Genomic DNA, 15,481 nt, shown 5'->3' with positions numbered 1-15,481 from the left:
CTTCAGACTTCAGACTATTTTCAGACTTCAGACTTCAAACTTCAAACTTGCCCAACTGTCAAAGCGCGGGCCTTATATACCCCCTGGCGGTTGTTTCTAGATTTTTCTAAAGAGTTCTATAATTTTCTTTACTTTCTGGCGAATGCGCCAGGTTCCTCAATGCACGTTGCGATTTTTAGCAGTATGCAGTTATGGAACCAGTAATACACCTTGACAATATTCATAAAAAAATGCTGCCTCAGTCTGCCCCCCTCAAAGATAATAATTAAAAATGATTTAAACACGTGTTTTTTTCGATTTGTGTTATAATTACAATAACTATATAATAATGTTTTAACTTTCCCCGAATCCCCAAAAAAATTAATTGGAATATAGTAAATTACACTCGTCACTTTCATGGCATTTGCTGTCTACATTCAAACATATACACTTAAGTATAAAGATCATTATATTACATTTATTACTTTACATTATTTAATTCAAAGAAATACAAAAAATATACATATATTAGGAAAATATATCAATAACACACAGTAGCGGCTCGTGGCTTGTGAGACTGGGTAGGCGACAAAATTAATACATCTTCAAATAATCAAATAATTACATCTATTTGTTCCCCAAAATTTACATAATATCTTAACCCAGTTCGTAAAAACTAATATATTAGCTTATGGGTTAAAACACGGCTTAAGAATATTTAGGACAAAACTAAACTAACGAAATTTTTTATCTTTTATCGAGATCTACCACCCCTTAAAATACTTGCAGTTATTTCTGGGATACCCTGTATATTAAATTGATTCGCCGATCTCTTAATAATGAAAATTTATTTATTATTATATCAGTAATGTTATCAGATTGTTGAAGGGCTATGAAAATATCTTTTTCGATTGAAAGTAGGGCAAATGACGATCAGCGTTTATTTTTCATTGAATTTCTAGTATAATTTTTAATGCGTTTCAAATATGAAAAATGTCTCTCAGTAATACCTGTCTCTCAACCGAAGTACTTGTAAATGTATGTATTGTATACGTCGCATAAATTGTATGAATTGGATTATCCATATTGAAAATCGACATTAATTACTCCAAATTTTAATCTAAATTAATACTTATCCGTATCTCCTCCTTATTAACTTAGAAATTAACATCCAAATGCACTGTACTCTAACAGGAACACCAAATGCACTGTACACAATCATTGAAGTCAATAATAGGCAGTCGATAAACAGGTTTTAATTAAAGTTTTAAATACTGATAACATAATGATGAATAATATATTATGGGAACCACCGAATTTCTAAAACCTATCGAGATCCAAGCGCATGCCGAGGCGACCGAAGATATCGCCTAAACCCCGCCTTAATTCGACGTAGTCATCGATTTCCATCGCTACCGAGCGATGAGTTAGAGAGAGACAAAAGACACACATCGACGGCTGAGTGGGAGATCATAATTTAATTTGAAAGGCGATGCTAGAAATCGCCGAACGAAGATGAATGCATTATACACCAACGGTCAAAATTATTTTGATTTCTAACGCTGTATACGCCAGCGGTAGTTAATATATTAATATAAAAGACTACAAATATTAAATTAATATTAATTGTTACAACTCATTTCCGTGTATTAATAGTATTTATATATGTATTGGCAACATTAATAAATATTATAATGTAAAAAAGAAATCTGACAAAATTGTAGGGTAGGCGCCGCCTACCTTGCCTACCCTGACGAGCCGCCACTGATAACACATACATTCATAATTTTTTTTTTTTAAGAATAATCCTCTTGATCATCGCTGTTTGTTGACATTTGTAAAAATTGTGCTTGTTGAGCAGCTGCCTGCAGCTGTTCCCATTGCTGCTGGTCAGCATAGGCCTGTTCCTGTCTTGCTTTCGCAAATAATTCTTGTTGCTGTCTCAATAATTCTTCTTCGGGAATACCCAGATTTTCTAATCTTGTACTCTGCCTGCGTCGTTTTGCTGCTACTGCTTTACAGTCTTTTAAAACAGCCTCTGCTTCGGCATGGTAATCACTAAACCCCAATTTATCCAGAGCTATAATTTCAGTAAACAAACATTTACAGTTAAATCTGCTCCGGTGTTACTTGGGTAGTTTAACCATAGAGTATACAAACTACCCAGTTGTCTGAATATTTTGATGAAAAATTATACATCTAATAAAATGACTACATATACATATGTATTTGTTGGTTTTTGGTAGGCTGCTAGTTTATACGAATTAATTCTGGTTTTTGTCTTATTTCCAAACTATAATATAGTATATGCATAAAGCATGCACTTAAATATGCCTAAGAGTCCATTTGACTAGTGCGAAAAAGTAGCAAAATAAGCGTTCGGCATTTAACGTTTTATGTAAAATTGGCTACGTATTTTTATACAAATCAAGAAGGAAATTGACGATAAAGGATTATACTATACCTATCTGTATTATAATATATTTTTAGACAACTTCTCTATTTTTAAGATTTTGATGGTCAGACATCAACCAAATATTCCTTATGTTTGGACTAAATATTCTCGAAAATAAAGACAATTTAAAATTCCGTTGCAATACGGAAATAGATTGAAGTTTTGTGATTACAGTGATATATAATTTATATGGTTTTGTCACGAATTGCTCGCTATTTTATGGCAAATACTGAAACTCTGCAAATCTTAACACGCGTGTTTGGAATTTTGGGTGTGGCTTAACACGACAAGATCAGGCTAAACCTTAGGCAGATTTCTGAAATATAATATATTGTTACGGATTCCGTGGGTCCACTATTTAAACTCACGGTAAAATACTTAACGAATTTATTTGTTTCACTCTGTACACACAACTTATACTATTTACAGCACAATTTATGCAACTACTATTACTCTAACGGTATTTCGCGGTGTTATCAAACTTCAGACTTCAGACTCGTCCAACTGTCAAAGCGCGGGCCTTATATACCCCCTGGCGATGGTTTCTCGAATTTTCTAAAGAATTCTGTAATTTTCTTTTACTTTCTGGCAAATTCGCCAGGTTCCTCGATGCACGTTGCGGTTATGCAACCAGTAATACACCTTGACCTTAACATTGCCCCCTTCTCAAATTTGATCGTCCCGATCAAGGTTTCCTGTCTGGTATCTCTTCAATCGATCCAGATGAACTACTTTCATCTTACTTCTAGGGCTGCGTTGAATACACATCATTTATCCTCTTGATGACTGTATAAGGACCTTCCCATACTGGAGTTAACTTTGGGGACCTTCCTTTCTTGCGCTGTGGGTTATACAACCATACCCTATTGTCCTGTTGAAATCCCATAGAATTAGCTCTGAGGTCGTAACGAGCTTTCATCCGATCACTGGCTAGCGCAATCTTACTTCTAACGGTCTGATGAATTTCCAATAACTTTTCCTTCAGTTCATCCGCGTAGTCCTCTACGTTCGTGGTGCTGTCGTCTGGTGATCCGAACACCAAGTCACAAGGCAACCGTAATTCTCGACCAAATAAAATCGTCGATGGTGAAAGTCCGGTGGTGTTGTGAACTGCACTTCTATATGCCATTAGGAATAGTGGTATATGCTGATCCCAATCTCTTTGATGTTCATCCACCATCTTCGAGAGATGTTCTTCAATGGTCTTATTGAATCTCTCGACCATCCCATCAGACTGCTGATGTAAAGCCGTTGTCCTAGTCTTGTGAATGCCAAGCAGATCACACATCTTCTGAAACAGTCTTGACTCGAAGTTCCTTCCTTGGTCAGTGTGAAGCTCTAAGGGAATTCCAAATCTACTGAAGACATTATTGACTAATACTTCAGCTACAGTCGATGCTTCTTGGTTTGGAATGGCAAAAACTTCTGGCCATTTACTGAAATAATCCATCGCCACTAAAACGTACTTGTTGCCCTTGTGCGTTTCAGGGAATGGGCCTGCAATGTCAACAGCGATTCTTTCGAATGGCAGTCCAACGTTATATTGTTTCATTTTTCCCCTAGATCGAGTGCTTGGTCCTTGGCTGGCTGCACAAATTTTACATTGTCGACACCATTTCTTGACATCTTCGCAATAATCCACCCAGTAAAAGCGATCTCTCAGCTTGCTCAAGGTCTTGTTTACCCCAAGATGGGCTCCAGTTTTACCACCGTGAATTTCTTCCAATACCTGGGTAACTTTCTTCCTTGGTACCAGTAACTGAGTTGTTACTGTGCTGCCATCCGCACTTTCCCATGTGCGCTTTAACAATCCATTCTCAATAACCAGTGAATTCCACTGAGCCCAGAGAGCTTTGAAAACGAGCCCTCTGTCCGAATATCCTGCCACGGTGGTCTCTCGCCGTTACCTTCCTTGAGCCGTAGTATTGCTCCGATGTCTGGATCTTCCATTTGATCTTTCCTCAATTGTGTCGTCGTCCACTGTTCATCGGTTCCAAGTTTAAAACTCCTTATCATGACAGTGCCTTCACGTTGTTCCGTTTTACAGCAGTGCTTACAATCGGTTTGACAGGGTCTTCTGGATAAACCGTCTGCGTTACCATGCATTTTTCCAGCACGATGTTGGATGGTAAAGTGATACTGTTGGAGCTTCTCGAGCCATCGTGCTATTTGACCTTCAGGTTGTTTCATCTCCATAAGCCACTTGAGAGCCGCATGATCTGTCCTAATTAAAAATTCTTGGCCGTACAGATATTTATGAAAATGATCAACTGCCTTCACAATTGCTAGCAGCTCCTTCCGGGTAACGCAGTAATTCCTTTCTGGTTTGGATAGAACTCGACTGTAATATTCTATCACTCGTTCTTCGCCATCTTGCACTTGTGATAGCACTGCACCTATGCCGATATTGCTGGCGTCGGTATCCAGGATATACCTCCCTTGTTGTTTTGGGTAGGCTAAAATAGGACTTGAACATAAAGCCGCCTTAAGTCTTCCAAAGGCTACATCACAATCGGTGTTCCATTCGTAGCCGACTTCATCACCTGTAAGTCTATGTAAGGGTGCAGCTATATTGGCAAATCCTTTGACAAATCTTCTGTAATACGTGCATAAACCCAGAAAACTTCTCAGTTCATGCTTGTCGCTAGGTTTAGGCCAATCCTTGATTGCAGCGATTTTCTTCTGATCGGTATAAATTCCGTCTGCAGAGACTACATGACCCAAGAATTCCACTTGTCGCTGGAATAAGCTACACTTCTTCGGGTTCAAGTACAGGTGAGCAATCCGTATGCGGCCGAAGACTTCTTCTAAATTTCGCAAATGCTCCTCAAAAGTTCTTCCCATAACCAATACATCGTCGAGGTAAACCAAGCACATTTTCCAAGTTAATCCTCTTAACACCACCTCCATGAGACGTTCGAAAGTGGCTGGAGCATTGCATAATCCAAACGGCATGACCTTGAATTGGTATAGTCCGTTTCCTGTAGAAAAAGCCGTCTTTTCTTTGTCTTCCTCGTCCAGACCAACTTGCCAGTATCCACTCTTTAAGTCGAGAGTGGAGAACCAGCACGAACCTGCCAGTGTGGTTAACGTGTCGTCTATACGTGGCAGTGGGTAGCTGTCCTTCTTAGTGACGTCATTGAGCTTCCGATAGTCCACGCAGAATCGTGTACTACCATCTTTCTTCGTCACCAAAACAACAGGAGATGACCATGGACTCGATGATTCTTCGATAACTCCATCTTCTAGCATCTTATCTACCATTGTCTCCATTTCTTGTTGTTTGGAAAGGGGCACCCTTCTAGGACGTTGTTGAATCGGCTGAGCATGACCAGTATTAATCCGGTGCTTCACAAAATCCGTTCTTCCACTGTTATTTTTCTCAAAAATACTACCATGCTTTCGCAGGAACTGCTTAGCCTTCTGTTTCTCCTCAGATGTTAGGTGATCCCATGGCTGTTCTAGACGTATTAGTGTTTCTTTGGATGCCATTTGTGTAACAGCTGACGACACTTCATCACATCGGGTAACACTTCTTACAGGTTCGCAGATGGCTATCTTGTCACCTTTTTGAATCTTGACACAATTCGGGAAAACATTCGCAATTCTGATCGGTATATTCTTGTCCGTGTTCACCAATGACTTTCCTACCAAGTACCTATCTTGTTTCTTGTCGCCACTTTGTACCAGCCCAACACAGCACCCCGCGATTTTCTCCACTTTACCGAATACGATCTTCTCGGTATTACCAGGTATCACCACAGTTTCCGCTGATCTTACATCCATTATTCCTGGTCCCTCGTCTGGAGATAACATGAACCCTTCATTTCCAATATTTAAGATATTTCTCTGGTGATCGAACGAAAATCCATGTTGACGAATCACATCCATGCCCAAGATAAAGTCATCTTCAATATCTGCCACTAAAACGCTATGCTGGAACTTCAAATTTCCTAACTTCAGTTCGACGATAGCCTCTCCCCGTACAACGGCCATTTCAACCTTAACTGTACGTAAACACACTCTTCTTCCCAGAGGCATCAGCTTCAACCCTTGCACTGAGTTAGCTCGCACCAACGATACCATAGCGCCAGTGTCCACTGTCATTTGGATTCCCTTTCCATTGACTTTCCTGTCGATCACTAAACTATCAGCGGTTCTTCCTAAACTCCTAATGGAAAAAATCCTGGGGGCTCTGTTCTCCCCAGTCAATACTCGCCCCTTAGTATTGACTGATTTTAGTTTTCCTGGTGCCTACGTTCTCTGGATGGTGAACGGGATCGCATTTGGACACGGCAATCCCGTTTGATGTGGCCATTCCTGCCACATCTATAGCACCTGATTTCCTGGGATCTTCTATGGTTCTCTGTCTGGGTGTTGTTGACTCCTTTGTTTATTAGTAGCTCACATAGTTTGTCGAACTTTTTACACATCTCCTCCAAACTTCTGTGGGTACTCTCGGGCTGTTCCTCGACTGTTACTGATCTTATTTTCGGTCTAGGGATGGCGCTAAAAGCAGCTTCTATTTCCAGCGCCCTGACCAGTGCTTCGCTGCTGGTAGAAAATCGTGATATTTGTAGCGCCCTCTGTAATTCGTTGTCCCTCAATCCGCTGATAAAACACTGGGCGGCGAGTTCCTCCCTAAACCCTTCCGGTGCTTCTGGATATGCCAGGTGTACCAGCCGACGTAAGTCTGCTTCAAATTCCTGCAGACTCTCTCCGGACCTCTGCATGCGTGGCTTGATCTGGGCCTGGTAAAGTTGACGTCGATGTTGGTCGCCATATCTTCGGTCCAATGCAGTAACCAAGGTTTCGTACTCCTGCTGTTGGGCTGCAGGAATAGTTTGTAGCAATTCCAGGGCAGGGCCACGCAGCGCGATGATGAGTGCCGCTGCTTTCTCCTGGTCAGTCCATCCATTGGCAGCAGCCGCTGCTTCAAACTGGCGGTGGTACATCGTCCAGGTGGTTTGTCCATCGTAGGTCGGTGCCTTCAGGTTCGCAGTTCCATGAACGCCAGGTGTCCTTACTTGTACCTTGGTTTTCTGTAGGTCCATCTCCAATCTTTCTATCTTCTGCTGAAGGCGTTCCTCAAGATCTTCTACGGCTTCTTGGAAGTGGTTCTGCTGTTCCTGGCAACGTACTTACAACATTGCTTGTTGCTCATTTTTCATATCCTCGAAGTTTTTGTGAAGTCGAATTTCCTGATTTTCTAAAATTTTCTGAAGCCGGTCCTGTTCTTCTTGCTTTTCTCTCTGACGTCGCTCCTCCAAACGAATTTCCAAATTACCCAACATTTTCTCAAGCCGGTCCTGTTCTTCTTGTTTATCTTGTTGTCGTTGAATTTTCAAGTCTTCGAAAATGTTCTCAAGCCGGTCCTGTTCTTGTTGACGTCGTAATTTTTCCTCTTCCTTTTCTCTTTCTAATTTCTCCATAAAATCGCCCAATAATTTGCTTACTTCCTCCATTTTTTTAGCTTGCTCCCTTGTACCAACCATAAAAATACTCTAATTCGGTCTAAAAATCTTCCAATCCACTTAATTTCTTCTTAAAATCCTCTTGAATCTCACTTCCGACACCAATTCAAACCAAACTCACGATAAAATACTTAACGAATTTATTTGTCTCACTCTGTACACACAACTTATACTATTTACAGCACAATTTATGCAACTACTATTACTCTAACAGTATTTCGCGGTATTATCAAACTTCAGACTTCAGACTATCTTCAGACTCGTCCAACTGTCAAAGCGCGGGTCTTATCAAATACGTTTAAATAAAATATACGACGGCCTCCCCATAAGAGCAATGAGAGGATTTACGTCCCAGTATTGAAGGAGGACAGAAAATCGAGTCGAATGGTTTCAAGACAGGTTCATCCTTGTTTAGTCAAACCTCCTACAAACCAAGGATAGACTTATGTAGGAAATGCATTGAAATTCTATAGCCATCCTTCAATATCGGGACAGGAATTTAAGCGGTACCCTCCGTATACTTTATTTTAAACGTATTTGGGCCTTATATACCCCCTGGCGATGGTTTCTGGAATTTTCTAAAGAATTCTGTTTTTTTTTCTTTAAAGAATTTTCTTTTACTTTCTGTTGAATTCGCCAGGTTCCTCAATGCACGTTGCGGTTATACAACCAGTAATACACCTTGACCTTAACAATATATTTCATTCGGCCACACACCCGCTTTACCCGACCCCTGAGAGCGACCCAAAAGTACAGCGTAATAGACTCTTAATAATGCATTATAACTAACTTTTTGGTTAGTATGTAAATTTGCTAATTCTTTTTGGTTAATCTAGTTTAGAAGAGATTGGCGCCAGACAGTGACATACAATCTTAACGGAGTATCTCCCTAAAAATAATCGTTATTGTAATAACCCTTAACTGGTCCGGCGTCGTCTGACAGACTACGCCAAATAATTAGCTCATTCTCATTAGTTACTGGGATCGCCTACAGGATTGGCGTTGCAGCTAATCCTCCCCCTCACGGTCAACAACTGATAGCCATATTTATGCCCAAACTGGATTAATTTTTTAGAAGTTCTGGCAGACGCTACTTAAGCCGTAGTCTCTCAGACGACGCCGGACCGTTTGTGTAAGATTTTGTGTGTGACAAACTTTTGTAAAATATGGCCGGGCCTTCGAAAAGAGTGCGTTTAGGAGACTCTAGTTATGAAGAAACTCTATTAAAATGATACGATGAGGACTGTGACAGTGACAATATGACAATCTGCCAGACAAATGCGTTTGACAATGTCAAATATTCCACGAGAAATACACTTTACAAATGGTAGAATACTTCCAATTCCTGTACAACCAGAACATGTCCACGGAGATATTCTTATCATATAGAGTTCTTATCCTAGTTAAAGACAATGTTATGTTCTAGTTAATTATTTTTAATGCCTAGAATGTACGAATCCATTGTGTAACATGTTTAGGAAAACAATGAACTTTGCCTCATGCTGTAACTAAAAACTTTTTCTTAACTCCAGTTTTATAACTATTTTTTTTTATATATATAGTATTAAAAACTTATTTCTATATTGAAATGACTGTTAGTAATTGGGTTTTATTTTTTAGAGCTTAGTAAAAACCTAATTGATTTTTTTTTTTAATTTATATGTATGTTATTTTATTTTGTACTATATTTTATTAAAGTTAATATATTAATTGAACCCATTTTTGTCTAGGTTAGTTCAATAATACATAATACCGTATGATCGAAAAAAAAAACGGCGTCCAGTTGGCTGGGAAATGAACATCAATGACATTTCCCATATAAATTTACATATAAAATGACAGCGATCTTCATTCCATAGCCATCGCTGACGCCGTTTTTTCTCGATCATACGGTATAACATATAATGAAATAAAAATTTGTTATTTTTTAGTTTTTGTGTTATTTAAACTTTTTAGAAGGCGTAGTCCTACAGACTACGCCGGACCGTTTATGATACATATCTATTACCGGACCAGTTAAGGGTTAATATAATTGTTATATTTTTTCACTTTTTTTCCCGTATTGCTTCCCTTAACTTAACTTTGCTATATTAACAAGCATTGCAGTTTTTTCAGAGATGTTAACTGTCCCCCTTTTTTTAAGTACTCGTATAAGGATTCTGGGTCATATATGGTAAAATTGTGGAAAGCGAACGAAGATGGGAATGATATTCATACCATGGGTAACTTAGATCCAATGTATTTTGGTCGATGGCTAAAAGCATAAAGTGTTTGGTTTGGTTAGGTTAGGTTAGTTCAAACATAAGGAATATTTGGTTGATGTTTACCATCAAAATCTTAAAAATAGAGAAGTTGTCTAAAAATATACTACAATACGGATATAGTATAATCCTTTATCGTCAATTTCCTTCTTAGTAAAGTTTCTCGCAAAGGTAAGAGTGGGAATAGAATTTATGTCTTTGAATTTAGCTAATGAATTTTTTAATGATCTTTTCAGACAAATTAATAAAGGTTAAGGATCTAGAAGCATACATATCTTTAAGTCTAGTCTCTTGCACGAGAGCGATCAGAGGAGTTTTCAAAAAAAATCTCTATGGAAAAGATTGTTTCAGAGCAGATGTTGGGGGGTTTCAGATAAAAAAAACAAGATTTGGTATGTTAGTAAATTATGACATAAATTAGGATTGATTGACGGGTATTCAATTTTTTTGGGCCGCTTCCTGTTTTACCGGAAATGACTACAACTTTTAATTTTTAAATGGTATCCTCGGTATTTCTCTACTTTATTCGATAGAAAATGACACTCTGAATAGAATGTCATATCATATGTCAACTTTTGACATTTCGAATATGGTTTATTTGAAATTGCAACATGCGAATCATAACGACAATTTGACTCGAAATACCAAGTGTGTGGTATCAAACTATTCGTAAAAAAATGCTTTTTGCAAATATGTGAATGAGTCACCCTCGTTCTATTTGAAAAAATTGAGATATGATTAAAAATACGATTTGGGCATCTTTTAACCGGCCAGAACAAGACACTAAAAACATTAGACGATCAAATCTATTTTTCCAAGGCTCCTTGATTAAAAATTAGTGTTTTTAACACATCTATGGCACTCTAGATTGAAATTTAAAATACAATTTTGTCTAAAGCGAAAATGTCAAAAGTTGACATATGATAAAAAATGTCTATACCTATGTGGCGGATTCATCTATCCAAAATCCTTATGGGTTTTTCGCCACTGCACTGCAAGAAAAATCTACAAAATAAAATAGTTATTTTTTGTAAACACTTCTGGCGTTAAACCTAAACGGACGCTGCTTGACATACGATATGTCATTTTATTCAGAGTGTCATTTTCTATCGAATAAAGTAAAAAATTACCGACGGTGTCATTTAAAAATCAAAAGTTGTAGTCATTTCCGCTGAAACAGGAAGAATTAAATACGTTAATCAATCCTAATTTATGTCATATACTAACATATCAAATCTCGTTTATATAAAAAAAAGTTATAGGGGTGAACCACTTTTGAGACGCACCCGGTAGATATTTAAGATTTTTTTTCAGGCATATACGAGTATATCGGCATAATACCAGTACTTGACAACACTATATTACAGTACGTCGATCCGTTCTGTAGCTACGGGGCATCTGTAAAGGGGGAAACGATATTCACTCAATGTTTTTTGTAAAAAATTAGAGGACGCGTCCCATCAATAAAAATTTGACAAATTTACAAATAGCCAATAAAATGAGTGGGCGGCGCGAGGCGGCGCGCGGCGGAGCGATTTGCGGTGACATACTCGTCAAGTCGACGTATAAAATATATTGCTGTTTATTTAAATGTTTTTTTTGTCCGCATTCCTGTCATAGACAGATCCAGTAGACGTACTTTAATTATACTAACGTTGTTTTGCTTCCATTGTTCTTTATTCTTTCAATGCGCAGTAGTGAACGCAACGTCTATCGACAGCCAGACGGCCCGTACGCTGTTCCAGAGAGCATAGTAAAAGCCAGCTTTCTTAAAATTCTTGTTTTCCGGACGTTGCTAGCTCTCGTACTATAAGGCCCCATTGATACTTATTGAATTTTTAACAAATGTTTACAACATAATTTTAAATAAAGAAGTTAATATTCCTTCAGACTAGAAAATATTTTGCATTGTCCCACTTTAAAAAATAATTGTAAATCCGATCAATTATAATTCTTACCGACCAATTGCCTTAGGTTTGTGTATTTTTTGAAAGAAAATCAAAATCAGTGACAAATTTTTTTTTTTTGAAAGTATTATAAAAAACCGACTGGAACATTTTTTGAAAAGCGCTAAATTCTTTAACAATGGTCAAAATGGATTTAGAAAATGTAGGAGGGCCACTCACAAATATTGGCGTTATCGAGCTTTATATGCAAGTTCTTCTCTAGAAAAGAAATGGTTGGGTTAAGTGTCCGTTTTGTTGATTTTAAAGGGGCATATGGAGAGGTAACGTTGAGACTCTAAGTAATATTTTACAGTCTGGAAAGGCTAATGGTAAGAGTGATAGACATCATTAATAATCTTCTGAAAGATAGAACTATGTATGTCAGATCACAGGGATTACCCCTCCTTTTTAAATGTTTTTTTCTATGCTTGTTCTAAATGTATTAAAAACATTTTTAATAGATTTAGAATACTACAACAGATTTTATTAAGGACTAATATATGATTTTAATTTGATTTTCTTTGTGAAGAGCATTAAAACATTTTACTGCCCAATACCCCTGACCACTCTGGAACCTCTTCAGCCTCCAAATTTATTTCAGTAGCCTGGCGCAGTCCCTGTCTGTTAGTTGCTGGACCTGCCATAGTACATGTCTCTCCTTTGTTATTACCTAATCTTATACTACCTGGTTTATAAAACACCAATTTAGAAGATCTCAGAACAGTATGGACTGTTAAAAGAATTTTAGGTTTTTGACTGGCCATTGAAAGATGCGTAGTCATCGAGAAACAAGAAGATGAATTTAGTTTATAATAGGAATGTAATACTCGACTAAAAATAATGTTTATTTATAAATATAATAGCATGGCATTGAGGAAGATGCATATATTTTATTTTTCGCCAGAAACTGTTCAATTTATTAGAATAAATATGTATAAATTCAAAAAAAACTTTTTTCTTGAAAGCAGTACCACAATTTTATAAAATGGGCCATTAAAATACTATGGATAACGCAAACGACGCCTCGCGAATTGAAACGATATTCTATTGGTCTGACGCCACCCGCCGTTCTCGTCGACGTGCGATGGCCAGCAGCAGCCAGACGTATTCCGTTTATGTACGTATTTAGGTGGCGTACTAAGATATTTTTGTTGCTTTTAGCGTTGATTGAAGGAGTTTTTTATGCTTTTTTGTGCAGTTAGTATTTGTATGTGTTGTGTGTTCTGAGAATTTTTTAAGTAATGGCAGATTCCGGGTTTGTAAAAGCACAATCAGATAACTTGCTAAAAGTCGATGCTTTTATGTTGGCTGCTTTTATAAATAGAAATTCCCAATTTATTGGTGCTGAATTACAAGGAAAAAAACAGAGAGGTATGTAACATTTATTCTTTGTAGTACTGAGGCATATTTAAGTATAAGTAGGTACCTACTGTTATGAACTTTTATATAGTTATAAATTAATGTTATAAACTTATTTTTCAGATCAGGTAGGGAGACGTATGGAGATAATGCTGTAGGTTATGTAGAAGTGAAAAGAGACAAAAATATTTCTTTAGTACGTGGAAAAATAACTCCAGAGCATAGCGTGAAAAAGAAAGTTTTACCCCTTACCCTTGTTATTTTTAAAGATTGTTTTTTTTACGAAATTATAGGAAATAAATTGTGTATCAGTAATGAAAATATTATACAAGGTGTCCCATAAGCAAACGCCAAAATTAAGTTACTTTTTTAAGTTAACACCCTATATATTTTTGGATTCTTCGGAAATTTCTAGATATTCTAGATATATTTCATGTATAATATCCTATACCTATCTTCAAATGTTTACGAAATATTGACAGTTGAAAAGCGAAAAATACCTACAATTTTCTGGACCACCTTTTTTTGAGACACCCTGTATAACTAGAATTAATTTTAAAAGAGAGTATATGAAAAACCATGCAACTTTTTTATTTAATGTTTTCTTCTAAAACTTGCAGTTAAGGCTGTATGTGGGTGTCAAAATATAATGAATAACCCTGTACATTCAAATTTCGTATACCTATATAAGATAATATACATAAATGTATGAACTTACATCAAAATGATCTTCACAACAATAAATCGTAAAAATAGAGGATAATTTAACGTTTTTCTTTTCATCTCTTCTCATGGCCTTGGAGCATTTTTTTCTGTTTTCGCTCATCCATTACTATTTATAAATATCACTAATTAGTAATTATGTATTAATTAACACAAATAACTAAAATTTTGATACGGATTCAACAGTGTTTAAAAGCAAACTGTGTAAAATAAACACGCGTCTGGCTCCACTCAACCAGAAGAACGGCGGGTGACGTCACAGCGGCAAGGCGCGCTAGAGAGCGTTTGCCCGGCCATTTAAATTAACAATATTTAATTATTTTATATTAGAGGCATTTCTTAACCGATATCAACGATTTTTTTTTGTTCAATTTGTAATTATATGAACTATTTTTTAAAACCATTATTTGCAAACATGCATTTTCCTCTTTCTTAAGAAATTTTTCATCAAAATAGGGAGACTTGGATAGTATGTATACTCTTCACAGAGCTCACACTCTTCTCCAGTTAAGCCTTTAATTAGTAATGTGACAACTAGCTTTAGACTATAAGCTAACCAAGTAAAAATGTAACACACCCAATAAACAAATATCATTAACTAATCATTTTTTTTGGGGGGCATAACTTACATAAGTTTCTTATTAAAACTGCATAACTTACCCATCAAAACATGTTCTGCATTTATTGTTTTCTTATTGAGTTGGTTGCAAACTTCGTTAGCTTCTGAGCTAAGCAAATGAATAAACTCGGTACAACAATTTAGTACTAATTCTCTAGCTTCGTTTGCGATTCGAACTGATGGTACTAGTTCTTTTATCATTTTATTGATACTTGCTCTGGGCAAAGTTAGTTCATCGTCCTCTGTATTTCCCGCTAAATCTGACCTAGTCGCATTCGACATTTTGGATATTATAAACAAAGATTATAAATTAATTTATTCCAATTTTAAATGCTTCCTTATGTTTTCAAACAAACTCTCAAAATCAGCTGTTTTCTGACTGCTGACTCTGCCTCGGGCGCAGTCGCGCGTCGCGCAGCTCTCTTGATGTCAATAGAGATGTCAGATAGGGAATTATCGTTGCAACCGTTAAATATTATCGTACAATCTAGGTATACCCATGGTTGCCCATGGTACAAAGAAAACAAGGTATGATCGATAGCGGCTCCAATTTCGTTAAGTTTGCGCATACCACCTGTGACGTCATACGCCATACAAAGAATTAGGACATAACTAGTGATGGGAATAATCGAATTATTTTCACCATCGAATAATTAGTAATAATT

At 37.1% G+C, this 15,481-nt stretch overlaps 1 protein-coding gene across 1 annotated transcript; it reads right to left on the bottom strand.

The window, feature by feature from the left end:
• Positions 1-430: 430 nt before the first annotated feature.
• Positions 431-15,244, bottom strand: LOC115891282 (protein Dr1). The gene is made up of 2 exons (XM_030911729.1): positions 14,858-15,244; positions 431-2,059 (listed from the first exon to the last, which is right to left on the bottom strand). The coding sequence occupies exons 1-2, from the start codon at positions 15,096-15,098 to the stop codon at positions 1,776-1,778; spliced, it is 525 nt and encodes a 174-aa protein (XP_030767589.1). The 5' UTR covers positions 15,099-15,244; the 3' UTR covers positions 431-1,775.
• Positions 15,245-15,481: the final 237 nt, after the last annotated feature.

The sequence above is a fragment of the Sitophilus oryzae genome, unplaced genomic scaffold (genome assembly GCF_002938485.1).
Source record: "Sitophilus oryzae breed Bouriz unplaced genomic scaffold, Soryzae_2.0 scaffold_980_pilon_pilon, whole genome shotgun sequence".
In the NCBI taxonomy this organism is placed as follows: domain Eukaryota; kingdom Metazoa; phylum Arthropoda; class Insecta; order Coleoptera; family Curculionidae; genus Sitophilus; species Sitophilus oryzae.
Note: the sequence above shows the minus strand (reverse complement) of the source record. Positions and strands in the feature narration are given on the sequence as shown.

Bases quoted from the DNA above. Each gene is read 5' to 3' on its own strand.
- LOC115891282 (XM_030911729.1), bottom strand. From the start codon at position 15,098: ATGTCGAATGCGACTAGGTCAGATTTAGCGGGAAATACAGAGGACGAT. The intron at 2,060-14,857 runs GTAAGTTATGCA...CTGAAATTATAG, and splicing joins TGCAGAACATGTTTTGATGG to CTCTGGATAAATTGGGGTTT.